Source organism: Colletes gigas, unplaced genomic scaffold, assembly GCF_013123115.1.
Source record: "Colletes gigas isolate AHSC1104 unplaced genomic scaffold, ASM1312311v1 Colletes_gigas_Sc00010, whole genome shotgun sequence".
Lineage (NCBI taxonomy): Eukaryota > Metazoa > Arthropoda > Insecta > Hymenoptera > Colletidae > Colletes > Colletes gigas.
The window spans coordinates 3,362,709-3,389,848 of record NW_025106639.1 but is presented as its reverse complement, the minus strand read 5'-3'; the positions used below and the strand labels follow the sequence as shown (position 1 = coordinate 3,389,848).

Sequence of the window (27,140 nt, the reverse complement as noted above, 5' to 3'; positions counted from 1 at the left end):
GGTCCTCATCAATATGAAGTCTTTAACTCTGAACGCTCTCTTCGTCCTCGCGGTAACATACTCGTTGATCGTTCAGGCACAACAACAGGGCTGTACATGTGGAGGTTTAGGATCAGGTACAAAATTGAACATAATTAATTCTATTATATTCTAATATTTGATTTTCTATTAAATTCTATTGATTGTAGGTACAAATCCTTGCACTTGTAGCGAGACACTGGTAAAAGCTGCAAAATTGCCGACACCAACGTATTATGCCTCGCCCCAAGACATCAATGATGCTGCCGCTTCACGTACCAGCATAGACATATCAACTGCTACATCTCAAAATAGTTACTCTAACTCACAAAGCGTCAGCGTTTCTAATCCCATTACATACAGCAACGTTAACTCTAACTCTCACACTGGTGGTACTTCGAATGTCGTACACGTTAATAGTGATTCTACAACACACAACAGCGCTAACTCTAATACATATAGTAACAGCGGCAGCAGTTCATCAAGTTCTCCTGTAGCAACTGTTGCTCATACTGATATTATACCCGTTCCTGAAAGTTCTAGCAAAAGTAATTCTGGTTGTGGTTGCAATAAACAAACTTCAGAATCCATAGACATTGACGATTCGATAAACTCGAATGTCAATGTTGTACCCAGGTACTCGAATTTCATGAGTTATTAAAACAACAGGAAATATATTTGAAATTCTACATACTGAAATATTTATTTTTGTTTATAGTTTCTCACCGATTGGCGACTTATGTTACCCGCTTCCGGTTGATTCCCGTAGCGGAAAGCTACTGCTAGAGAAAACAAAAGTAACTCCAGCCCATCCTGGTAAAATCATATGCAACAGGAGCAATCCGTCGATTCCTTATGAAATTTGTACAAATGTACAAACTGGAGAGATCACGAGTAGAGCAATTACATCCAGCACTTCTGATGCAACCAGTGGATCCAGTCCTATGATATACGGAAAAGCAAATCCTGCTGCATCTAGTAGATGGCTACCTGGAATATTTACCGCACCGTCTGCAAAAAATGGAGGCATTGCTGGAACAATGCCAGGGATATTTAGCAGGACTCAATTTGGATCATCTAAACATATGAATTCTGGAACATTTAGCGGATCAACCTCTGGTTCGTTGAGTGGATCAAGATTAGGATCATTTGGGAATGTGAATTCTGGTGCATTTGGATCGAAATTGGGGATACATGGAAATTCAAACTCTGGATCCTTTAATCGACCAAATTCTGGAATATTCAGTTTACCTCCTCTAGCACATATGAGTTCAAACACTGCAAGTGGATACAATCAACATACAGGAATGTCTATGAGTAGCAGTTCTTCAAGTTGTTTTGATGATGACACAGGTCTGTCAACGATTTAAAATTTCGAACCATGTTACAAAATATAAAATATTACGGTGTTTCTGTGTGTTTTCAGATGAAGTTCCAGTAGGTTATTCGTATCCTGAAATGCCAGCAGACGCAGTCTCTCTTACTCTCGCGTACAAAAATCTTCGTGCCCCGAATGTAATTTATAGACAAGGGAAACAGTTTGTACCGGAAGATAAATTGTCCTTTGGTCACCGAACAATGCCAAATGATGTGAAATATGAGAAACAAATTCCAGACATTCCGGAAGAGAAACTAGTGACGGTCGAGAAACCTGTTGTAGAACTTAAACTGGCACCTCCAAGGACTGTTGTCATTGGTTCTTACGACGAGCGAGAAGAAGCAAAACTCGCGGAACTCGAGGCGATCGAACGTGAAAGTATAACGCAAGAAGAAACTGCGGATCAAGTGGCGGATAGTCTTCTTACTTACAAGTAAGTTTGGCGTTTGCAGATTAAAATTTATGAAGAGAGTGTACTAATTAATGTATTAACTATTTGTAGAGATCTGGGTTACGCACCAGTGGGCTCAATGTATATGAAGTCAAGAAGCCAAAACGAAATGATCAGTGGAGATATTAACGATAGCGGAGAGGAACCATGCGGTCCCTTGGGTCCACCAAAACCAGATTATGTTCCAGGCGCAGTATTGATTCAACGCGAAGATACCGAAGATAATTTTGACAACATGAATCAAATGCAACAGCAAAATCCTTCAAACTCTGGATCCTGTCCATCATGATTTATCAAACAACGTCGATTTATCTGGTTCTAAATCATTAAACAACACTACTATGTACATATTCTCGAAAAACGACGATGAAAAATAAAATGTTTTAAATGAAAATTTGATGTTTTCCTATATTTAGTTCCTGCGATAATAGGATTATAAAATAAAACTATCTATTGAAAATGAAGTTAACAGATAGATGTCAACATTAGTAATTTTTAAGACAAACAAAAAGTTCTTATTAGTTTCCTAATTTAATCATTGAAAATGACCAACTGTTCTAAGATTTCCAACAATCAAGGTTGTTTGTTCTAACGTATAAATAATTGAACGATCTATTAATAGAAGTACCTTATAAGATACATAGATATATGAATTATGAATCTTATCGCACATCTGTACAATTCTACCATAAATTGTATTTGATGGAGTCTTTTTGGTCTGAATTTCATGAATAAAGATTTGTAGAATTACACGACGCTTTCAACTGGTATGTAACTTGGAAAAAGAAAGACAGACTAACATTTGGTAGTATGTATCTGTTACGCCGTTACTATATATCAGGATTTACGATGTTCCTATGACTTCGACTTCCGAGGTTTAAGCGAGCCTGTCAACGCCTCGTGAAACGCTCTTTCGAGCGGGGTAAGAGAAATTTTTGGTACGAACAGATGGCAGAGCAGATTGGTAGGGTAGTCAGATCTTAGAATATGCTACAGTCTCTAAGATAGGTACAACTTAAAATATCTCCTTAAATTAGGAAGATATGCAGAACTTGAAATATTTTATCAATATGAGAGAACTAAGGATATTTTATTAGACATAGTTACGTCCATACATATTAAATGAAAGATAACAAACTAAGTAAGAGGTCAAGAATATTCCTTATGAGTGCCAATAACAATAACAAAATTTTTATTCGTCACTCGTCGATTAATGTAATGAAACCTTCGAACGAAGAATAAAGATCATCTTTTACTCGATTCATTATTTAAATAATTTTTTTTTTTATCCAAATAATGCGTAAGACAACGGATATTTTTAAACTACCGTTTTCTTTGAAACATCATTATCGTAAATACATTGTAATCCGTTAACGAAATGAAATGTTATCGAAGACGATATTAACCGCACGCTTTTGGCAACGATCTATTGAAATCACTCGACGGTGCGTCTGTAAACGTTTTAATTTATGAACAATACAGGTTGGTAATAGCGTGTTATGATTTTGTATACTGATCGGTGCGAAACAGTTTCACTTACGTGTTTAAAACTCGCAACGAGCGATACGTGCGTTTTATCTCCTTTTTCATAAACACGCTCCGATGTTAACTTCCTTGGATGAAATTTCCTCTGCTTCCGCCTGTTTAAGCACGTTCCAAAACTGCGAAATTTTTAAATGGAAAAATTACGACCTGCGTTTACTTTATTTTTATTTACGTACGCTTGAAAATGATGCAACGTAAACCGTCTAACCGGTCGAACCGATGACAAACAGGAAGAGGAATTGTTTTTTTATCAATTCGTATATTAAGAACGCGAGCTCGTCTACCGCAGCTAAATTTTAATACCGATACCAAAGACGTGGTCATGAATTCGGGAACTGTGATTTCGATTTTCATCGCTTTCTGTTTGATCTCCAATTTTGAACATTGTTACAGCCAAGTATACGACAGAGCCAAGATAGTGACGTATGGCGATCCGTGTATCGTGTCACGGCAATTGCCAATTAAGATCGAGGTATGTGTCCACAACAAGTTAATGTCGATTACATTGGCAATTTGAATCGTTCGAGTTTAATTCTTCGAAGTAGAAAACAACTGGCATAAAAAGAATCACAATTTGACGTATAATTTTGCAATTCGATGATTTCAGGGGCCGAAACCACCCGCGAAAGAAGAGAAGATACCTATATCGTTGGATTTTAGGATTGTTTCGGACATGTACGCGCAGCCCCATCGCGTCGAATATCCAATTGCGATAGATGTACCACAAACGACTCCATCGCCATCAGAAAAGAGCATTGAGAACTATACTTCAGAAAAAACATCTTACGTGTACAATACTTATGTTCCCCAAACCGCTAACATACAAATTCCTCCTAAAAATTATAATTTTGCGGTTCAAGTTCCAGTTCGGACCAAACAGTAAATTTAACAACTTTTTTGCTACATTCTCTACGTTTCTTATTTATAAATCTAACTTACTATATTTCTTTTTGTAGTGTTCATCCAGAGAAGTCCGAAGAAATATTTTATCAACGATTGAGGGGACTTGCGGCCCATGTCGATAGAGTACTCGTTCCTGCTTGCGAGGTTTCACCGCCGTATAAATGTTAAGCTATGTAAGGAATGTGATTTTTCTGTAAAATGTATTAAACGTTAATAAAATTGATAAAACTTCCTTAGAATGTCTCGTTGTTTACGGACTTTGTAAAACCCAAGAACTAGGCCCAAAGTTGTACTGTTATAAATTGCAACGATTATATAGTACCGTAACGAATTATCGTGTTAAAAATATGTAATCGCTAAAAAGAAACTGAATACGTGTTCCATCGTGAATTGTCTTAATTTGACATGGATAAATTTAAATAATCAAACAAAGTAAAATCTTGCTCTAATCGACCGTATCGCGTCGGACTTGATTCGCGTTAATTATTAATCTCTATTGTTGCTCGAGTTGCTCACGATCTGCGTGCTGTCTCTTAAAATGAGATAACAATCCCGCGAGTATATGAAGCTGTCCCCATCGACCGAAACCAACGAGAGTCCTTTTTCGATAGGAATAATGAAGAACGAGCGTTCGACGATCATTTTTACCTGCCTGGTACTATTCACTGCTAGCCTCGTTTCAGCCAATGAAGATCCAAGTACCGAAAGGAAAATCATCGATGAAGAGATAAGAAACTCAACGTCTGAATTGGATCCGGAAGATTTACCCGATACTCAACAACCGGAGGAATACTCAACACTTCCAATTTCGGTAATTTTTAATTTATTACTATTCTTTGTTGTTGATTAATCCCTGTCGTGCATACAAATTTATTATCTCTCTCCTGTTGCGCTATCATAGACACCTGGAAGCTATGAGGACGAAGCAACGGAAGAGCCATTGCTGAAAGAAACATTGCAAGATGCAAAACAGGTAAAATTTATCGTCTATCGTATCGTGGAAATATGGAATAATTTATTGTAACTCGCGAAATATTTTTAGAATGTTACAGACGAGTCGAGCAATTTGCGTCACTCGAGAAACTCACCGTTGGACGAGCTTTCGGAAAACAAGTTAACCGATCTACAACCATCATCGATCTTGTCGCCATCGGGACAACAGGAAAGTTGTTCCTGCGAGAGGGAGGCTTTGATGTTTGGCTACAAATATGAATCGAAAATCATTGCATACACAATTGTTTGCGAGACGAAGAGACTCTTTCATTACCTATTAGCCGCATGTTACAACTTGAAGGTTGAATTACCACTGGATCTGCTGTTCGACGAGAAAGAGCAAGGGAAAATTCCAACATCGTTAAGCGACTTGCTGTCCGACGGGAATCTACTAAAAATCATAGAAGAAGCCATAACGCGGTTGGAAAAGTTGCTAGAAAACCCAGAAAATCTAAAGATGCTACCTGATATCATCAACATGTATATTCCTTTGTCTGACATTCAAGAAACTTTGAACAGACTGAAAATCGCTATCGAGAAATTCATCAACCATGTCCAGGGATTGTTGGAATCCATCGGGCCGAACAAAGACATAAATGCTTTCATCGACATTTTAAAAAGACTGATGGAAGAAATTTTTGACGTGAAGCAAGGTGCATTGAATTTGTTGAACGGGACTTTACCAGCACCTATTGAAAATATAGTAAAGATACTATGGAAGGCAATTTCGTTGATAGGATCGTTATTCCATAAAGCGCCCATTCAAGACTTTTTCTATCAAATTTTCACGAATTTAAAGGAGTTCATCGATAGCATTTTCCAATATAATAATGGACACCATACTTCTGGATTTCTACAGGCTATAATTACCGCGCTGCAAACCTTTGTTTCAATCTGTTTAAAGATCTTCTTGCCGGACATCTCTCACAAGATACCTTGGATAAATTGGGATCAGGGAAATAGTTCCATGCCATTGACAAGAACCACATCGATGCCTTCGTTCCCAAGTACTCCAGGCTTTGAATGTAACTGCCCGAAATCGAACGATCTTCCGGGTATCTTTTCTTTACCCTCGTCGGGTATGAGTCCAATGGACACCGAGGCTGAAACATCGGCTCCTCAACCAATCGTAGTGCCCCATTCGGAGAAACTCTCGGATTTATTCTCACATCTTATGGGCTCTCCAAAACCGAATCACTTTCCTCTGTCGTTATTCGCCACGCCCCTACCATCGCGATACGGTTCTCCAGTTCAACCCCAATCGTTTTTAAACCTTCCATCAAGATCTATATTAGACTCTCCTCCAAGCATCGAGTCGCCTTCAGAAATGTTCCCGAGCAATACCCCTAACAAACTCTTTGAAACATTCTTTCATCCCATTGATACAACAGGAACTACTTCGCGACCCGGGTCCTCATCACCCACGTCATCTTCTTCGTCGAATACGAAGCCAAACGGTAAAATCATGAATTTCTTCAATTTTCCATTCTTCCCAACGAGAACTCCTCAAACGTCCACCTCCGTTCCTCAGTTCGAATCCTCTCCCACCGAGGCGACGCCTGTTACACATTCTGTGAACAGTGATAATCCACAATCTATGTCAAGTATATTGCCCGAAGGTTACATCCCGTTGCTGCCACCGTTACCTTCAGGAATTCCCCAAAGTAATCCCTTAAATTACTCCGCGCAATCTGACCTCCCTCCTTCCGCTGATAAGCCCTCTCCAAACAACGTGTTCCCACATTCAGCACCGAACGCTCAACGGGATGGTAACGATCCACGTTTGCCACAATTTTTTATTCGTCCATCGGAAGGACCGTCTCAAGGTGGTTCCTCCGGTCATCCTTCGCAAAATTCTTTGCCTTCTTTCGCGATGTTGCCCAAGGGGGAGGAGGACTGTGATGAAACTTCGCACCCTTTAAGTTCTTCGTGCCAAACGCAACGCGAACCTTGGAACTCGAAACCGCATCATCCGCGTCCGCCTCAAGCTTACCATAATTTTCGTAAAGACGTCGATTCCTTTTATAAAAGTCCCGCGTCGCCATCGAACTCGAATGTATTTGCGAAAATTTTAGACCTGTACGGGTCGAATACTTCTCCTTCGATATCCTCGCTGATGAATTCCGGTATATGCGGTACGTGGGCATTCCCATCCACTCGATCGAATCTGAACCGCGTTTTGAAAGACGTTGCACCCTCGCAGACTCGCTTCCAACTTGCTAAAAACGAAATAGAATGTCCGTTAGGCAATGTTGCTCTATCACCGAGCGATATAATCGTTATTTTCCCTAAAGATGATATAGGATTGATCGGACGTGTGACCAATACCGCCGGTCCCATTAACTTCAACGTACACAAATTGAAACCGATCACCGTGGATGCTCCTAAGGGCGTAAAAATTTGGCATCTTCGATCGGAAGATTTTCGCAACTCAACGTGCAGGAAATTATTGGAATCGCTTTCCCAAGGTTACTAACAATTCCGAGAACTAATCTTGCGTCGTGTTATTATTGCACACTGTCCACAGTGCATGGTCGAAGTATACATATACATAAGTTCCGTATGCTGCGTAATACGTCTATATTGTACTCGTAAACTATTGTATACCATAATTAATTTTGTATATACGTTGGAATAAAAATGCAATTTATTTATTGAAATAGAGAATAGTGTCTTGTTTACTGCTTGCACCATATCGCACACGAACTTTTCAGCTTGTTTGCCACGCTACGGTGTCGACGAGGTATTCGACCATTTGCTGACGGTGCAAATAAAAATTTCTGACCCATGCAATGACGTAATCATCGTGGTACGATAATTTTGATGGAATCTAGAACGAAGATCAAGTTTCCAGTCCTGTGAAAAATTACCATCTTCTGTGTTGAATCGTGCACAGCTGAAAACAGAGTAAACAACGAACGATCAAAACAAGTAAAGCGCTAATTAATTCTGATCAGAGTAATTAAAAAAAAATTTGAAATTGTAATAATACTTGAGAAAGCGATTGGATCGCTCCGGAAGCTGGATGGTACGATAAACATGGTGTTTCTAAATACTAGTGTGATTCACTACAGCCGAGATAAAGCAGTGATTCTCAAATTTCAAACGAATCATGGAACGTGAAAAACACGCTTATTTTTACAAATTGAATTTTCTTCTCGTACGATCGATTACACGCGAAGTGTTTACAAGCATTGAAAATTTTTCCGTGTACCCGAGGCGAAGTTTCCTTTAATTTTTTTTTTTTTGTCTTTGAAGTCACGGAAACAGAGATAAAGGAATTACACAATTTCCGTTAAACAAAGACAAACTATAGCAAAAAGTGCAATTCACGATGCGATGCGGAATAATTGGTTGCAATAAAAGCAGGTAATTCCGCTGGTGAGCAATTCATTTCAATTTGGTACAAAGGAGAGACAATACGAACAGCGAACAACGTTAGTTAGATGACAATCGAGAATCGAGTATTGCGCGCAAGTATACATGAAGACTTTAAGTGGTTATTAGTGTGATCTTTGATCTTAATTCGTTTTATCGCGGTAGCGCTCTTGGCGCGAGGCATCTAGTTAAGCAGTTTACAACCGTCCCTCTGACAGAAACTATCATACACATTTGACGATACCTCAGGAAGGAACATCGTTGTAGTATGGCCCGATATATTTTCTTCGCTGTTCTTCTGGTCTCTCTGTTTTACTTGTTGGAGGTATTTATTCAAAAATATAGTGCGGTAGATTTTCGTCGAAAGAAGCGATAGATTTTAATCGATACATTCCTCGTTACCGTTTAGGCCAATCCTGTGCCACAAGATGCGCAGCAACAGGCATCGAACACTTTAGATCAATTCACGGACCAAGTGAAGGACGCATGGAACGGTGCAACGGGCACGATACACGAGAAAATGGGCCAATGGATAAACGAAACGAACATAGCCAATGTCATCGAAAGAGCGAAAACGTACATAAGCCAAGCTCGCGATAATATTCGCAAGGAAGCAGAGAAAATTGGCGAGAAGATCCAAGAATAACTGCTTTGTGTCCACCTATGTAACGCGAAATAAATATTTAATTCTTCTTGCGTGGAATGTAATTTGTTCTCTTCCGTGGCGTTCGACTTTTTATCCAGAATTCCTGAGAATTAAAAATAAAAACACTATGTTCTACATATATTATAATATCGTTTACCGGTGGCGGTGAGTTTCAAGCACATAAATAAATACAGTATATACATACAATTCTAGTTTTCAGATGACTCTACATTTACTTTAATCTTCCGTTCAAATAACGTTGCGTCGCTCTTGTCGCGTCTCGGACGTGCACGCGTACTTGCACGTTCCTTGAAAGCAGTGTCAACTTTGACACGAACGTTGAGATAAAACTTTGACGTTTAATTTATCGGGAGTTTAGATTGCTCATCGTGCGATTATTCGATGAACAACTTTACGTAATGTATCTCGTCAAATTTAAAAAGTATCTGTAAATAAAACACAACGATCCATCATGAAGCATTTTCACTTATCTAGCCCCGGATTTACGCCCCACGATGCGTGCAAAAAGCTTTAACAATGCTACTTTCTTGTCATTGGTGTCGGCTATTAAAAATGATCCAAATTACGTAACGAAATATTGATAAAAATTCGGATGAAATCTTACTACGGCCAGATAACAGATTCTCTAATATTTTGACTCTTATCGGATGACTGTACCAACATGGTGTGGAAGTTGTCGAAGCGTCACGGGTCAAAGCTTATGTTGACTGACAATACACGAACTTACATGTGCATGTATATAAAATATATTGTATAACTATCCGATATAAACTTTGATGATTGTGCATGTGCACTTGTGCAGCAATTGCTAGAATCAACAAGCGAATTGGTATAGGTTTGTCCATATGCAGGACCTTGCCCCCTTGACGTAACTTTCTATGAAAATTTTTACGTACGCGCGAATGTATTCGCAGAAAAATACCAAAGATGATCTTTCTCTTCTTAAATAGTATTATCAAACTGATTTCTAAAAACGGAATTTCGCGCATCTCGCGATAAAAAATTAATCGTTTTAAAGAATCTCAATGTGTAAATGTTAGGACGATATACGATTCTATTTTTGGTAGACAGGAACGAAGTGACCTAAAAATAACGATAATTTTGACCTTCCTTGACCTATGGCTTTCGACTATCAGTCTGGAATCGGCAACGAATGTGCCGATTTCTGTATCGAAATTATTTATAGCGAACGAACGAAATCCTACACGTTTAATCATTAATCCGTAGTTTAAAGGTAGACGAAGCTTAGCTCGATGTAACCATCTCGGCGTTACACACGGTAAATATAGTTTACGAGATATTATCAAATTTCCATCAACTTTTGTGCTTGAATGTATTTGCACATTGTCAGATAGTGGTCTTGATCATATAGTGTACAATAGCGCTTTATTCTATGGACACAAAAGACATCTGCTTAAAACCTCGAACAAGGGGCACACCTAAAATTAATATTCGTTTATAATACACAAGTAATAAATCTCTTTTTTTTTTACATGAATCGACAAATGACGTTGACGCTAATATTTTTAAAAAAGTTTTACAAAAAATGAAAATTTAAATTCACCTTCTTTAATTTATGAAACTATTGGAATAGAATTTTTTTTAAGTGTTACGATTAAACATTCCTCCGATGTTGTATAACTTATTTGTTTTGTTATCTCGGTAAAATATGATTCGATTAAAAAAATGTTCTCAGTTCGGTTTCCCTTTGAAGGCCTCAAACTCCATTTTATCTTGGGCTCCATGGAGACATAATGCGTCATTGCTCACACCTGTTTAATAAAGATTAACATTGCGGAACAATGTCATGGAAAATTCTCTTTGTCGATTTCGCCTCGCCGTAGCATCTTAAGAGGGATGCAATCATCGCCGGAGGCAAGATAGTCGGCACTGTTTGCCCTCGTGCACCCTCGATAAGGATCGCCTATAAAAGTAGTAGCTTGCGCAGCTGGCACATCAGTCACTTTCTAGTTGTACCGCGAAGAATTGAAGAAAAATGAAGAGCATCATCGCGATCATCTTGGCCGTTGCGCTCCTATCGGAGGCTAAAGTCGCGCCGACCACCACTGCTAACACCCAAACGACTCCTGAGGTTCAATTAAGCGATCTTATCAGCCAGGCTCAAGCTAACATCAACAATCTGGGCAAACAAATTCAAGAACATTTGAACCTTCCCGATCAAGAGACCTTGGTTCAAACTGTAAAAGACCAAAGCAGCGCGTTCGTGACCGATGTTCAACAGTACATAGCAAACATCACCGAACAGGTAAAAACTAAATTTCATCATGTGAAATGTGGGATGTTTTTTTACGTCTATCTAGATTAACTATTATATAATTACTTCTTTACTAATTCTAGAATTCAATTACTCATCGTAACGTTATCAATTAACTAATTTTAGAACTACACAGGCATACCCTATCTTGTTTCAAGTATAGTTCGAGAATCGACTGTCTCATTTCTAAATTACTTATTCAAATTTTTAATTACGATAAAGTTCAAATTGCATACTTAACCCAGAACTTGTATATTATTTTTGAATTTTTTAATGAGCCAAAATATACACTTTTCAAGGTGAAAGACAAAAGTCCGGAGGTGGAAAGGATGTGGAACGACATTAAGGGCAAACTGACCAAAGCGGTGGATGATATTAGCAGTGGTATCCCGAATGCTCAGCAACAGGTTGCTGATTTGGAATCTAAATTCCAACAAGGAGTTCAAGTTATACTTAAAGAATCCGATACTGCTGCAAAATCTCTGAGCCAACACTCTGGAAAGATTCAGGAAGATCTTGCTAAATTCGCTAAACAGGCGGTGGACATTGCTGTACAAGCGACACAGAACCTGAACAACAATCTCCAGCAAGCAGCTGCTCAGAAACCTAGCTCGCGTTAAACGAGCCATGTCCTGATTACTAGGAAAAATAAAATGACAAACAGAAGGGACAAAAAACAAACGGTCTCGATTAATTGTTGCTTCTAAGCAAGAAGTATTCTCTTGAAATTTCTGTGGAAAACATATCATACCCTGTTATCAAATTTTGTATTATATTCATCAATTAAATGCATACGACAATCGATCTAAATTTTTAGTTTTACCATTCCTTTGTTTTATCCTTCAAATGTTAAACATCGAATAAAACCATGTATATATGTATACCAATGGTTACCAAACTTTGTTATGATAAAAACCATGTACTTCTTACCAGAAATACTTGAAAGCTGCATCATCTATTGGAACAATGTTGAAATAGTATAATATCATTGATATATCAGATTAAAAATATATAAAAAAAGGCTATTTAAAATTACTTATCTTCTTATATCAATACATATCAATACTTTTCTTCCAATGAAGTTATGGCACTAATTGTTGAAAATTCAGTGATCAGTTAAAGTTAGATAAACAAGTATTATTTCACTTGCCTTTGCAAAATACCATTATGCATTGTGAAACAACAATTTGGATACTTATGCTTGCTAAGCAAATTGCTCAATCTTTAAGAATGTTCCATTTTTTTCTGTTACTCGTGTCAGCGTATACCGTTTCAATGAAAAACATTCAAACGAAATAAATATATTTATTGGCAGACACGGCCAGTTCGTTAAAAAGTATCGGTAATATGGTACTCCATTGTGTTCATGACAAAGTCAAAAACTGAGGCGTAAGAGCTCGACGACAAACTCTGTACGCATTGTACGAGTATTTTCAGTTTTACGAAATTTAAATGTGAGAATTGCTTTCAAAAAAAAAAAATGAGGGCTTTATTGTTGTTGCTTTTTGCGACATCTATGGTGAGTCGAACAATTTTCTTCCTTTCTTTCTCATTTCAAATTTATAATTCAAAACTGCATTGAATTTTTATCAGATAATAATGACGAACGCTGGAGTGATATTTGCCAAGGAACGCAAAGATAACATTGGAAGACTTACAAATTCTGTATCAAGTGGGTTGGGTGCTCGTACTAGCAGATCGGAAAGAATAAATAGAGGATTCGAGTGGATAATTCAATGTGTCAACGTCCTGGGTCAAGTGGACAATTTTATATCCGATAGGACGAAGAGTATCGTTCGAAAATTACACGCAGTATGCACCGACGACGGTGAAGGCGCGCGCAACAATTTTAATCGACGGAAACGATCTTCTGAAAATATAATTTTAAAACCGTCCAATGATTTTATTTAATACGAAAATATAGCAGAGTTTACAAATTACAAATTCTAGAATTATTTATTATCGTAAATTTATTTTAATATAGGCGAGTTAATACAAGTAGGTATATATCAAATAGATTCAAGGTCGATTCTCAATAGGAAGGAAAGTGCATGCATCGACGACGCACAATGAAAACACGGTCTTTGCAGGGAATTGCGAATGATCTTTATCGCATGATCCATTTATTTCTCACTAGGTGGCGACTGTATCCGACAGTCACCGGGATCAGGCTGATCGGGCGACTTGTGCTAAGTTTTATCTTTTATCACATGTTGATTAATTAAGTAGAAATACAATATCGTGGCCAAAATCATTGTTCGGGGCTCCTACCGTTCCTTTCTAAGCTCCCACGACGCGAAATTCCATAAGGGTGATTTCCTGCGTAAGGAGATCGGAGTTACGTCACGCACCAGCAAGATATCGTGTGTGTCGTGGCGGGCAGACACCGTGTTCCCCCGTACGTCTCTTCGAATACCAAGTGTTCCTGCTTTCTTTATTCGCACTCTTGTATCTCTTTAAACTCGAAAGTCACGCACGCGCTAGACTTTCGCGAACAAGTGTTTAGGTAACAATACCATTGGCGCATAACCTACAAACGATCGTGATTCAAAAACGGTCGTGAATGTTGATAGTTGTTACGGCCAGTACGGCCTCCTGTCAATCGTTCTGGGGTCGAACAAGATTTCAAATTGAAGCTTTCCGCATCTAACGAGGAGTCCGTAAAATAAAGGGTTCTCAATATCATCCCGTATCGGGACGTTTGGTCGAAAATATATTTTTGACGTTGAGCAGTCACCGGGAAATTAGTCAAAATTCCGGTCCCCACTAGGAAACGAGAAGGCCCGCAACAAACCGGCGGCAGAAATCCACCAACCTCTGGTGAAGAGTCCTCGTCGGGTGGCAAAATGAATAGCAAAAGAAAGAATCGTTCGAATACCAACAGGTACCTGTTTTCCCCATCCCATTTTCAAGCAAATTCCTTAGTGCCCTTAAATTCCTCGTTTTTACTTTTTACTGGTGTCAACAATTTTTTGATGTTAATGTTTCTCTACAAATGATACATAAACAATGTTTATATAAGCTAGCATATAATATGCATTTATAAATATCACTTATAGATCTCCTCGTGCCCGTGGCCCACAAGAAAGATGTGTTGCTGCAGAAGGTGTATATAACAATGCTCATTTTATGCATGCGATAACCAGTCATGTTGGTAACATTGTACAGGTATCAGAATTTGTTTTATAATTATAATTAACATGTAGAATATAAAATAAATGATATTTATCATTTACTATTTCCTTATGTTTGTATTCTTACTACAGATTCAAACATTGAATGGTTCTGTATATGAAGGTATTTTTCGCACATTCTCCAGTCAGTTTGACGTTGTCTTAGAAATGGCACATCGCGTAGAAGGTTCGGGAAAAATAAGCGTGGACAGTGTAGTAGAAAAATTGATTTTTAAGCCACAAGATATCATAACTATGTCTGCCAAGGATGTTGATTTAGATTATGCTATACGCGACACGTTCCAAACGGACACTGCAATTAGTAAATACAATGGTATAATTGGTGAAAAAGAATTAGAACCTTGGGATGCCCCTGCTACCATGAATGGGGATGATTTAGAATTAGATGGTACTACCGTAAGTATTTTTTACAATCAAATATACATATAAATATATAGATAAATCACTTTTAAATTTGTACATACAATTTTCTTAGAATGGATGGGATGCCAATGATATGTTTCGTAAAAATGAACAAAAATATGGAGTGCAAACGACGTACGAACCAACTTTGGCAGCCTACACTTTGCCACTTCAAAGGAAAGATACAAAAGATTACAAAGAACAAGAACAAAAGGCTGCGGAAATAGCGAATGAAATAGAATCACAACCAAATCACAAAGCGCGATTAGAATTAGAAAATGGTGATGAAGAGGAAAGATTTGCAGCTGTGGTGCAGTTTATTATTATTGTCATAATCGTGTAACAAAGCATGGAATCAGTTTGTCTTTTAATTACGCATAATTTTAGGTAAGACCCAACGAGGGTAAATATATTCCACCCCCACTGAAGAAGAAAAATGGAAACAGTGGAAAATTAATGAGATCTAACGAACCCCCATCTTCGCCAGGACCCGCGACTACCAATAAAAATGTTTTCAATCAACAATCTCCGTCCAATGTAAACATTAATATTCCCCCCTCTTCTAATCTTCCGATTGGAATGCAAAGCGCTCATCCCTCTGTACAACATCCAGTACCTATAAATATGGGAATGCCACCTAGTGGAGTAGTGGTTACATATAATAATTCTCCACGACCATTTGTACCTCCGCCAGCAACGCAACCACCACCACCAGGTATTAAAAAATTACATTTACAATGATACTAATTAAATATTTGTCATATTTGATCAACATTTTATTACGATATTTATAGTACCTGTGATGCAACAAACACAATCTCAAGCTGCTCCTTCTATACCGCAAGTAAATTTTCCACCACCCCAACAGCAATCTTCGTCGAATAAAATAAGCACAGAGAAACGGGAACGTCCTGGAAGGCAGCAAGTATATCAAGCTGACAAAGCACCACCAGCACCATTCCCTCAGACAAACGTTACTACGTCTCACCAGCAATCGTCGCATCAACAACACAGTCAGTTACAGCAACAAACTTCGGTAGAAGGACAACGGTGTGAGATAGTTTCACACAAATCAGATCATAGAAAGGTAATAAAATTCTATCTATAAATTGTTTTCTGAAGTATCTATTTTTACGAAATAATTACAAAAAATTTATGTATTATCGAAGGTTCCAACACCCCGCAGTAGAGAAGAACAACATTCAGAATTAAGACAATTTGCCACAGACTTCAAATTAACAGACACACAAGCACAAGACGCACCCCCAGTAACAAGAAAACAACATCAGCATCCACAAGATTCTCATTCTTCGACACAAATTACTCAGACACATCATCAATCGCCCCATCAACATACAGCGCCGCCACAAACGCAACAACAACCGCCACAGCAACATCCAAGTACACAACAGCCACAGCAACATCAAAATCAAACAGTTCAAGAAGAAACTGTTGTTACTAGTAAACCACCGCCAGGACCGTTACCTGTAAGACCTACGAGTCCCTCTCAAGGTGCTACTGCACCACAGGAACCAGCAGTTACTGCGCCACAAGCCCCACAAGAATCTACTGTTGACAAAATTACGACGGCTTTCAAGAAGTCGACGTTAAATCCAAATGCTAAAGAATTCAATCCAAATACTAAGCCTTTCACACAGGTAAGCTAATTACATATCGATATAAAATATTTGAATTATAATTAGATAATAAATGTGATAACTGCATACTTTTAGCGATCTCCAAGCACACCAACGCCTAGTAGACCGCATACTCCGCAAACACCACAATACACTGGTGCAACAATGCCTGCAACTGTAGTTATGCCTGCATACGTTATGACTAGCCAACCACCAACTGCTTTCAGTCAACCACCGGCTCAACCTGTGACAAGGTTCCGGAAGGGTCAGTATCTAGGTATCCGCATCTTATTTCCAATTCTCTAATCCAATTCTCTATGTTAATAAAGGTTTCCTGGTGCTATTTTAACATTTTCGCAGTCAGCGATTCTAGCGTGCGACCTAAATCTGGAAGTCACGTGCAATTTACAAAAATCTATGCATATCTGGTTGCAGGTTCTGAAATTCATTAAATATATATATATATTTTCTAAATAATATTCAAAGTAGTAACATTCCACCTATACTTAAAAAAATGTGTCGCTTTGCTCGCATTTTTTTAAGCTTTTGCATTTTATAGCAATGTACATAATCAAAATTATTTGACTTTCGCAACGAAGCTATTTTTAAGTCTGTTATAATCAGTCATTTGTCTCTCTATAAATATAAACCATAAAATTACGTCATCGTGTTCGCACCTCGTTGCAGTGAATATTATTTTTATTTTTTTAATGCTCATCAGTCTAAACGTCGTATCGAAAAATTATACTGAACACAGAACAACACAGTTAATATTGCAATAAGAATAAAAGTTACGCGAAACTGGTGTGTACCGAAACTGATACGGTAGGCATGAAAAGGTTAAGAAACACAAAGATTCTCTTTCTTAATATATTAGTAATGTTTATTTGATTTTATTTGTAATGTAAGTTATACCTTATTGTGATTATTCCAGTGCCGGTGATGCATGCGCAGCATCGCGCACAAGATATAGCTTCTCAAATGCAAGTGGTAGCGGCAACTGGACAGCCTTTAATGGCACCGGCCCCTCTGCAACCACCATTCCAGGTGCCTTATCCTGGCCAACCAGCATATCAACAGATGGTACGCATGGTTCAGGCACCACCACCACCGCCACATATGGCTACACCTTATCATCATCATGACTCGCCAGGACCACAGGCTCCTGGTATTCAGTATATGGGTCCACATACACATCCCCACCCACACGTTGCCCAACAACCACCAAGTCAGACCCCCTCTCCAGCTAATCCCAATCCACCACATACGCCAGGCACTTACAATCCTCCTGGTACTCCACAACCCACATATCCTCCACCACCTCCCCAAGGCCATGCTGCAAGTTATCCAATAATGTGTCCTATAATTCCTCCTCATATACCGTTACCACCACATCACATGCAATACCTACCGCCGCAGCCACCTCCTGGAGCGCAGCAAACTATACCAGTGATTTTGCCGCACAATCAGTAGCTGCGATCAAAAATGGATGAAGAAAGAAGGAACTACTAGTATTCTGCAGAGATAGAATAAGGTTTACAAATTCAAGTTACTTTCACGATGGCATTAGGCACTTGAAGAGGCTTTCACTTATTGCTTGTAATATTATATTGATACACCAATAAGCAGCTGTGTATGTTCCATCATTTTTTAGCCTTAACGTCTAAACATTGTTTGTTTTTTTTCTTGATAGTAGCGATATCATTCCAGACAAAAGTAATACATCTTTTAAACTAACTCAAGTAATAAACAGCAATCTTTATGGAGGAAAGGTTTTATAAGTAGATAATGTTGCATTAATGTAAAGCAAAGTGCTGATCATCTTGAAAGTGACTTTTTTGAATAGGTCAGTTAATTGCGAGTGACCTACGATAATGTTTAGTCCCTCGAATATTATGTTTGAATTTTTTTATCACACGGAACACACTTCAATATGCAATTTACAACCATAAAAAAAAAACTATGAATTATTAATTTATATATTATACATGAAAAGAATACATCATTTTGAAGGTTGATTTATAAAAAAAAAAAAAAAAAAAAGGCAGAATGTAAAAAGTAAATTGGCAACCAAGATATACTTTGAAATCGTATATTGATAGGCGGTGCCTACATAATATCTTAGAAAATGGAAAAGACAACAAGGAGGGACTGTGACTATTACGAAATTTAAAAACATTTCAATCTCAATTATAGTAGTTCGCACTACTTTGTAAACATTTATTAAGCCAAAATCCAACCTGTGAGGTTGATGCAGAGTGCTATCTGATAGGCTGATGGTGTACGTATCTTCGAGAAAGATCGAAGTACTAAAAAAAAGCGGAAAAATTGCGGGTATGTTACGCGAGTAAAAAATCTTTTTTTTTTTTACACAAAGTAATTATTGGAATGATGTAAATAGAATATATGGCATATTTTTCTGCTCGCGCTTTCATACGTGATATTTCACTGCAATGAACAGAAAGCATAGAAATAGATCGATGTAACTCTTCTAAATTTGATCAAATTACATACGAATGTGCGAAGTTGAAAGACACGATGACGAATGTATCCAGATGCAGTTTAAAATTTTGCAGTTTGTTGACGATGGATTTTGTTATGAGATGCTGATACATAACATCCTCAAAGCAGAGACTAAGTCGAATTAGGAAAAATGTCGTATAAGAAAACAAAAAAGGGTCCGATAAACAATGTCGTTGAAAACGACGAGACGATTGTCGTGACAGAAAAGCATCTGTGAATATGTAAAGGGGTACAAATGTCCTGTACTAAAAAATTATATTATTTCTGTTCAGTGACTCAGGGCATAAAATTCCGATGTTACACACTGTATCTACACTAACATATACATATTTTAGTTTTTGTTCGAATAGACAAAAAGACAAAGATGTTATGCTAACAAATAATATGATAAAAGAAAATAACTTTAGCCATATTTCATTTGATAATCGAGTTATTATTTCAGTATTAGAACATTTTAAATTTACGCATGGTTTACATAGGTAATGCATGATCTATGTAAAGCCTTTATACACGAATTTGCTTCTTTTTTTTTTTTTTTATAAATAGCTCATGTTACCAAGTAGGAAAAGTTCAATGAAATTTAAAATTGTAACATACAAACGATATTTTATTGCCGAACAGTTCGGGAAGAATGCATTGCGTTAAATACTCAAAAATTGTTATCGAAACATTTGAATTAATTGTGTACCTCTTACGTGTAAACAAGTACTGTCGGATGCTATGGCATTGAAAAAGAATTTGAATTACGGCCTTAGACCTAGTCGTGTATATAAAGGAAACGGAGGTAAGGACGATCCTTATCTGAGAGATAGTTGAGTGTGTGGCATCGTTAGACACAAATTTTATATCGAAGAGATTTAAAAAAACATCAAAATAAAGTCAATGCGTTAAAAGCCAACTTGTACACAATGATTTATTTTCCACGCTACTCTAGTTTTATATTAAGCTTTAATCGTAAAACGTAATATGTCCCTCTTGTGGTCAAGATCATGTCTTACTTAGACATTCTTTGTTTAAAATAAACTTAATATTTTCAAAAAAACAATAGAAATTTTAAACATTTGGGAACCATTAAATTAACAGTAACTGTACCAATGAGATGCATTGACGAACATAACCTAAAAGGACCGGAATTATATGAAAAATCGTTATGTTAAAAACACATGCGATTTTTAATAGCTTAATTCGTATAACGCGTACAACTTAAAAAATTACAATGAAGACACAAAAATGGAAAGAATTAGAAGTGCCTTTAAGTGATTCTGTATTGAAAACCATTGAGGAATTAAAATTCTCTTCTATGACACCAGTGCAGGTAAAATATGTACTAGAAATCATTGATTTATATAAAAGCATTGTTTACGTTTTTTAACGAAAGTTGCCCTTTATGTGAAATTTTTTATTTAACTATGTATAGGCAGCTTCTATTCCACTATTATTGAAGGGGAAAGATGTTGCAGCAGAAGCAGTAACAGGTAGTGGAAAAACAATTGCATTCATAGTCCCCTTATTAGAAATTTTACAGGTATTTAAAGAAAATTTTATAAACATCTAATGTATCTCAGATAACATTTGTTTAACACAAAGGAATAGATATTAAATAAATTGTTTGCACATAAAACAGAAACGACAAGAGAAATGGAAGCCTACAGAAATTGGAGCAATAATAATCAGCCCTACCAGAGAATTAGCTGTACAAATAAATGAAGTTCTACAAAAGTTTTTAGACAATATTCCATATTTAAAACAAATATTACTTGTTGGAGGTACGACGATTGCAGAAGATGCTGACAGACTTAAAGCAGCTGTGAATATTATCGTGGCAACACCTGGTAGATTAGAAGATATATTATGTAATTGCAAAAGCATAAATTTGGCAGCTCGTGTGAAATCACTGGTAATTAATTCTAAATATCAAATATTTCACTAACAATGCATTTTTCTAATGTAAGTTCTAATCATCTCATTTTCAGGAAATATTAATCTTAGATGAAGCAGATAGATTGTTAGACTTGGGTTTTTCTGCGACATTAGATACAATATTAAGTTATCTACCACGTCTCAGAAGAACAGGTTTATTTTCTGCAACACAAACAAAGGAATTACAGCAGTTAATCAGAGCAGGATTGAGAAATCCAGCTTTGGTATCTGTTAAAGAAAAAGCAAATATTTCTACACCGTCAAACTTAAAAAACAATTATACTATTGTCAATGTAGAGTACAAGTTATCTACAATGATAGACTTTATTCAACAAAAGGGAACTAATTTAAAGTATATGATATTTTTATCTACCTGCGCGTGTGTAGATTATTTTAGTTATGTTATACAGGCGTGAGTACAACTGCAATGTAATTGAATGTAAGTCTATGAAAATAGATCTTATAATGTGTTACATTTTTAGACTGCTGCCATTGGTTCAAATACTTGCAATTCATGGCAAAATGAAGACCAAGAGGTATAAAGTATTTAATGAATTTCGAAATATCAAAAGCGGCATTTTAATTTGCACGGACGTAATGGCTCGAGGTGTTGATATTTCAGAAGTAGATTGGGTGTTACAATATGATCCCCCATGTTCGGCTAGTAGTTTTGTCCATAGGTGGGAATATTAAAATTATTTAAGATGTTGATATAAAGCTTAATTTCCAAGTTAAGTTTTATTTATAATCGAATTTACTTTTCGTTCTAGATGCGGCAGGACTGCCAGAATTGGCAACGAAGGAAATGCGTTATTATTCCTACTGAAAACAGAAGATACATATGTAGATTTCATCAAAAGAAATCAAAAAGTAGATTTACAAAATATAACATTGGAACCATCTGTAATTTTGTATGAAAAATGTTTAAAGTGTATGAGAAATTTACAGAAAAAAGATCGTCTCCTTTTTGATAAAGCCAACAGGGCGTTTGTATCATACATACAGGCATACAATAAACACGAATGTAATTTGATACTAAGATTAAAAGACATTGATCTGGGTAAACTTGCACTGAGTTTTGGCCTACTACGAATGCCTCGAATGCCTGAACTTAAAGGAAGAGATACATCGGCCTTCGAACCCGAAAACATTGATACTAATTCAATTGCTTATTCAAACAAACAAAAGGAGCAACATCGTTTAGAAAAACTGAAGATCTTTCGGGATAGCGGTGTATGGCCAACAGGACGTAAATGTAAACGCAAAGAAACCGAATCTTGGTCCGAAGCTAAAAAGAAAAAACTGGACAAACAAGAAAATCGTAAGAAACGCAAAGAGAAAAAACTGAAACAGAAAGTGTCAACGAACCCGACAAAGAAACGAAAAAGAAAAATTAACGAAGAAGATATCGAAGAATTGGCGAAGGATATCGCGTTAATTAAGAAATTGAAGAAGAAAAAGGTATCTTTAATGCACATAATTTCGAAAATGACAAATTACTTGCAATCAGTGATTACATTCACGATAACTGTTCCAGATTTCGCACGAAGAATTTGATGCGGCTTTTGGAATTGATAAAAACAGCGTGTGAAAAATATGGTACTCCGTAATGTTTTTTTTGTACATTTGTATATACGAAATACTATCACCCATAAAGTGATAAGGTAAACAATTGTACTAAGGTGTTTATAGCATGAGATCCTATAGTCCCCACTATGACTGCTTTTGAACAATCTCATTCCACTTATCCTATATGAATTCTTATCTGGTATATAAACAAGCGCGATAAAGATATCTACTCAGTGATACTCAGATAAAAATAAATCCTTGCCAATGAAATATGTATTGGCATTTTCTTGAAAACGGAACACTTTTTCCGAAAATTTAAAACAACTATACAATTTATTAAATATGGTTCGTGTTAAATAAATTAAAAGATTTTTGTGGAAATAAGATTCTTTATATTGTTCCCTCATGGAAAAGTACATGCGTAATCATCTGTTGAGTATCACTGAGGAGAATGCCGGCGTACACATATGTGAATACTGTATAGTATGTGTATGTGTGGTCCCTTTGAAGAAATTCATCTTTGAGTGGTCCCCACTTAGGTCGAGTATGGTAGAAGGGGAAAACGTAAGCACTGGTCCTCTGAACTACAGTCGTGAGCTATAGCGGTGAGTCACGCGTTCGTGCAAGTGTCAAGGAACTATACGAGCTTATATTTTATTAAATTGTTACGGTTATATCTATTTATATAAAAGAACAATATAATAATCAAGAGAAACTAACTCAAAATGAGCGATATAGAATCAAACGATCGGCCGAAATGGTTGTTAGAACTAGAAAATCGAAAGAGAAAGGTGGGTCTCTGACAAGTTCAAAATCTTACTAAAAATAAACATGTTTTTTAAATTTTCTTACAACTTCATATCTTCATTGTATTATTTACAAAAAGCAGTTGTTCAGAAAAGTTTCTTTTTATAACTATATTCTATAGATCTATTGTTACAATAGAATTCTATTTTTTAACAACTCAAAAAAATAAATTACATATTAAGAATGAAAGGAATCCGTGTGCGAGAGATTGTATTCATAAATTATTAATAAATTTATTTAGAGGCATAAAAGGATTTTGAGATCATTTTAGTTACTTTGTTTAGCCTCGATTGGCGCACGAAGCTGGAGCAGGTGCACCTTGTGTGATTTGTAAAGCAACATGCCCGGGTTTGGACTTGCATTTTTGGAGAAAGACTTGTAAAAATTGTAAATGCAGTAAAGATGATCATGATGTAGACGATGAAGATTTTCCACAGTTTGATTTGTTATTTGGTTCCTCAAGAAAATACAAGAAGAAACCCGTTTGTAAATATCATTAAAATTAAATTATGATCTATTTAATATATATTATAATAATTATTAATTTCTTTCTTTTTTAGTATTACATATACATAATGAAAGAGAACATGCAGAAGAAGCATTTGAATGGATACCACCAGATACAACAAAAGAACTTGCTGCAGATTATATGAAAGCCTTCCCAGTAGAAAAGTTGCCTATTAAAGGGTCAGCTGGTGCAGCTCTGAGAAGACAATTATTACAGAAACAGTTTCCCCTTCATGACATAGATTATAAAGTTTGTGATAAACTGAGTGAACAAGAAATGAAGCAATTTGAGAAGTATTTGGAAAGCATAAAAAAATACGTGGGACAGGGAACAGTGACAAAGGTAAATTATTGTAATAAAAATTTTATTGTGACATTTATTGATTATAATATATGTTTTTTTTATATTATAGATACTAAGTGCTCGCCCGTTCGAACGATCGTTAATGACACCCGCTAATGCAACCGACATGCAACGTTTTAGTCCACAAAATAAACCTACTGTACCATCAAATATGGTTCAATTGCGCACGCCAAGTAGTTTTACTCCGAAAAGTTCGTACAAAAAAGATTTCCATGATAAATGGAACAAACACAACGCACCTAATTTAGAAACACTAACTAACGTTAATAACATCAACGATATAGCAGTTCTTGAAAAATATAACATAAATAGTAACAGCAGTGAGACTGTAAAATCAGAACCAATTAAATCTAGGTTTTACGACAAGGGTATTTATCCAATTAATTGCCCAAAATCTGATAACAATCATCATGATATTGTAAACAAAGACAGTTCAATGACTGAACGTTTAAAGTTTCCAAATACTGAAGGAATTGAAGATATATTCAAGAATTCATCCTCTAATCTTACGCACTTTAATCCGATCAACGATGATACCGCTATTGCAGAAACTATATTAGCAGATGCATTTCTTCCTCCTAGCACAGTACACGCCAACGATATAATTGGTAGTACATTAGATAAAAAGGGTCTGATGTTCATACGAGAAAAACTTACAAATAAATATAGCAACCAAGAAAATCAAGTACAGGCATCACACAATGCTCCCAGTTTTGCAAGAAATTTAGATTCATATGATTTATTAGCTAAAAATAATAACGCTGGTTTGCAAATAAAAAATATTGATAAAGGGACCGAGAGAGCAGCTGTCACTGTTGCCATACAAAATTCTCCTGGAGTGTTGACTCTAACAGGAGACAGAATTCAAAAAGTAGAAAGAAACGCTGTCGAACCCAAATCAATAAAGGCAGAAAAAGAAGTAATAAAGCCTAATTCACAAATAGTTCAATCTGCTCCTCTTGACTCTACAGTAATTATTAATATAGATGATAAGGACAAAGTAAAAGAAAATACATTGCTGACTCCTACGAAATTAAAAGAAGGTTCGTCTTCCTTACCAATGCCATTACCACAAACATGTCAACAATTTTCTAATACCGCTAATCATGAAGCAAAATTGAGTAATCTCGTGGCACCTTCTACTGTTATTTATTCTCAACAATTACAAAATCAAATATTCCCTTACAAAACTATCGGCGGAACAAATCAACAAATACAAAATTTACCGAACATAGAACATCTAAAAGGTGCTGTCGAAGAACTAACAATGGACGCTGCTAAGCCACAAAAATGCCACGAATGCAAAGGAGAGATACACGTTGGCGATGTCGCCGTAATAACTGACAAAGCTAAAAATTCAATGTGGCATCCCGGATGTTTTGTTTGCAATATATGCAACGAATTATTAGCAGATCTAGTATACTTCTATTATAAAAATAAATTATATTGCGGCAGAGATTTAGCGACATTTTTAGGAATTCCTAGATGTTTTGCCTGCGATGAGGTAAACATGTTTTGTATAAGTGTTGAATTTTTATGAATCAATTGATTATTAATATTTCGTGCTTTGCAATGTAATTTCTGTTTCCTTTTTCAGCTTATTTTTGTTCGAGAGTATACTGTCGCAGAAGGTCATAATTACCATGTGAAACACTTTTGTTGCTGGGACTGTGATGTTCCTTTAGCTGGAAAACAATATATCACAGAGAACGATCGTCCATTATGTCTTCCATGTTATCAGAAAACGTATGCGAAAACATGTAACGCATGCGAAAAGGTAATTGCCGCTAACCAGGAAGGTGTTCCTGTGAAAGACTTGCATTTTCACGCAACAGAAGTTTGTTTCTGTTGTTACATTTGTAAGAAAAACTTATTGAATGGTAGAATAGCAGTTAAAGAGAAAAAAATATTCTGCAGTAAAGAATGCATTTCGAAGTTCCTACATACGTAAACTTAATATCAGATTCAATGTACTGCCCGCGTTTTGATAATATTTTTTCATTTTCTTTTGTTTTTATATTTTGCCATAAAACAGTGCATGTAGCTTCATTTTTTTTTGTATACATTATTAATATGAAATGCATATATCATTAAAAAACAGATTTTACACAGTTTTGTGTAAAGAAATATATTTTTTAATTAATGCATAAGCACTTTATAACAAATATCAATTGTAATCTTTATGTTAAAAACATTGTGATTAATTATAAATATAATATTAATTAGAAAGAAGAAATAAAAATGTTACTTTTGTTAAATATAACCATATTAGAATACTCAATCATTATAAATCTATGATATTTCTGTAAAAACTTATTAGAATACATGTAATTCAAATTATTTTTAGAAAAAAATATTACAGTTGTATGATTTTATAAGGTACTTTTGAGTTTCTAAAGAAGCTGATTACAGTTGCATACTTTTAATCCTTTGCGGCTGGAGCGCACTGATAGTCGTACTTTCTTTTCCTTAAAGACAGGGTTTTGGTTCACTTGAATGAAAGATTGACATTTTTATTAATTGCAATTTTCTAAAAGCTTAGCAACATTATTTTAATTAACATCAGCTATCTATCTTTTTTCGTTTTTTAGTAACGCTAGGCGTCTGCT

At 36.3% G+C, this 27,140-nt stretch overlaps 6 protein-coding genes across 8 annotated transcripts; all 6 read left to right on the top strand.

Moving 5' to 3' along the window:
- Nucleotides 1-13: 13 nt before the first annotated feature.
- On the top strand, nt 14-2,178 carry LOC122397769. The gene is made up of 6 exons (XM_043397161.1): nt 14-116; nt 189-654; nt 737-951; nt 1,201-1,371; nt 1,445-1,829; nt 1,899-2,178. The coding sequence occupies exons 1-6, from the start codon at nt 14-16 to the stop codon at nt 2,134-2,136; spliced, it is 1,578 nt and encodes a 525-aa protein (XP_043253096.1). The 3' UTR covers nt 2,137-2,178.
- Nucleotides 2,179-3,430: 1,252 nt separating this feature from the next.
- LOC122397908 (uncharacterized serine-rich protein C215.13-like) lies at nt 3,431-7,281 on the top strand (the record flags this gene model as incomplete). The annotated part of the gene is made up of 4 exons (XM_043397405.1): nt 3,431-3,864; nt 4,000-4,271; nt 4,349-4,450; nt 6,252-7,281. Coding segments are annotated over exons 1-4 (1,554 nt in total), but the record flags the coding sequence as incomplete, so codon positions are not given.
- Nucleotides 7,282-11,281: 4,000 nt separating this feature from the next.
- LOC122397771 lies at nt 11,282-12,412 on the top strand. Its single transcript, XM_043397162.1, has 2 exons — nt 11,282-11,599; nt 11,908-12,412. Exons 1-2 carry the CDS (start codon nt 11,330-11,332, stop codon nt 12,226-12,228), a joined length of 591 nt encoding a protein of 196 aa, XP_043253097.1. The 5' UTR covers nt 11,282-11,329; the 3' UTR covers nt 12,229-12,412.
- Nucleotides 12,413-13,764: 1,352 nt separating this feature from the next.
- On the top strand, nt 13,765-19,244 carry LOC122397722 (ataxin-2 homolog). 2 transcript variants are annotated; one of them, XM_043397073.1, is made up of 10 exons: nt 13,765-14,114; nt 14,182-14,492; nt 14,668-14,776; nt 14,875-15,198; nt 15,278-15,514; nt 15,592-15,919; nt 15,999-16,291; nt 16,374-16,862; nt 16,938-17,118; nt 17,776-19,244. In XM_043397073.1, the coding sequence occupies exons 2-10, from the start codon at nt 14,455-14,457 to the stop codon at nt 18,312-18,314; spliced, it is 2,538 nt and encodes an 845-aa protein (XP_043253008.1). In that variant the 5' UTR covers nt 13,765-14,114; nt 14,182-14,454; the 3' UTR covers nt 18,315-19,244. The 2 variants fall into 2 exon arrangements, with proteins under 2 accessions (XP_043253008.1, XP_043253009.1); XM_043397074.1 differs by having other exon boundaries at nt 13,765-14,492; nt 16,938-17,106.
- A 179-nt stretch (nt 19,245-19,423) lies between these two features.
- LOC122397724 (probable ATP-dependent RNA helicase DDX55 homolog) lies at nt 19,424-23,375 on the top strand. The gene is made up of 7 exons (XM_043397077.1): nt 19,424-20,679; nt 20,782-20,889; nt 20,989-21,261; nt 21,338-21,696; nt 21,767-21,964; nt 22,055-22,745; nt 22,822-23,375. Exons 1-7 carry the CDS (start codon nt 20,581-20,583, stop codon nt 22,873-22,875), a joined length of 1,782 nt encoding a protein of 593 aa, XP_043253012.1. The 5' UTR covers nt 19,424-20,580; the 3' UTR covers nt 22,876-23,375.
- A 23-nt stretch (nt 23,376-23,398) lies between these two features.
- On the top strand, nt 23,399-26,712 carry LOC122397723 (paxillin-B-like). 2 transcript variants are annotated; one of them, XM_043397076.1, is made up of 5 exons: nt 23,399-23,458; nt 23,945-24,146; nt 24,221-24,510; nt 24,581-26,035; nt 26,129-26,712. In XM_043397076.1, the coding sequence occupies exons 3-5, from the start codon at nt 24,310-24,312 to the stop codon at nt 26,480-26,482; spliced, it is 2,010 nt and encodes a 669-aa protein (XP_043253011.1). In that variant the 5' UTR covers nt 23,399-23,458; nt 23,945-24,146; nt 24,221-24,309; the 3' UTR covers nt 26,483-26,712. The 2 variants fall into 2 exon arrangements, with proteins under 2 accessions (XP_043253011.1, XP_043253010.1); XM_043397075.1 differs by lacking the exon at nt 23,399-23,458 and adding an exon at nt 23,579-23,644.
- The last annotated feature ends 428 nt before the right edge of the window (nt 26,713-27,140 follow it).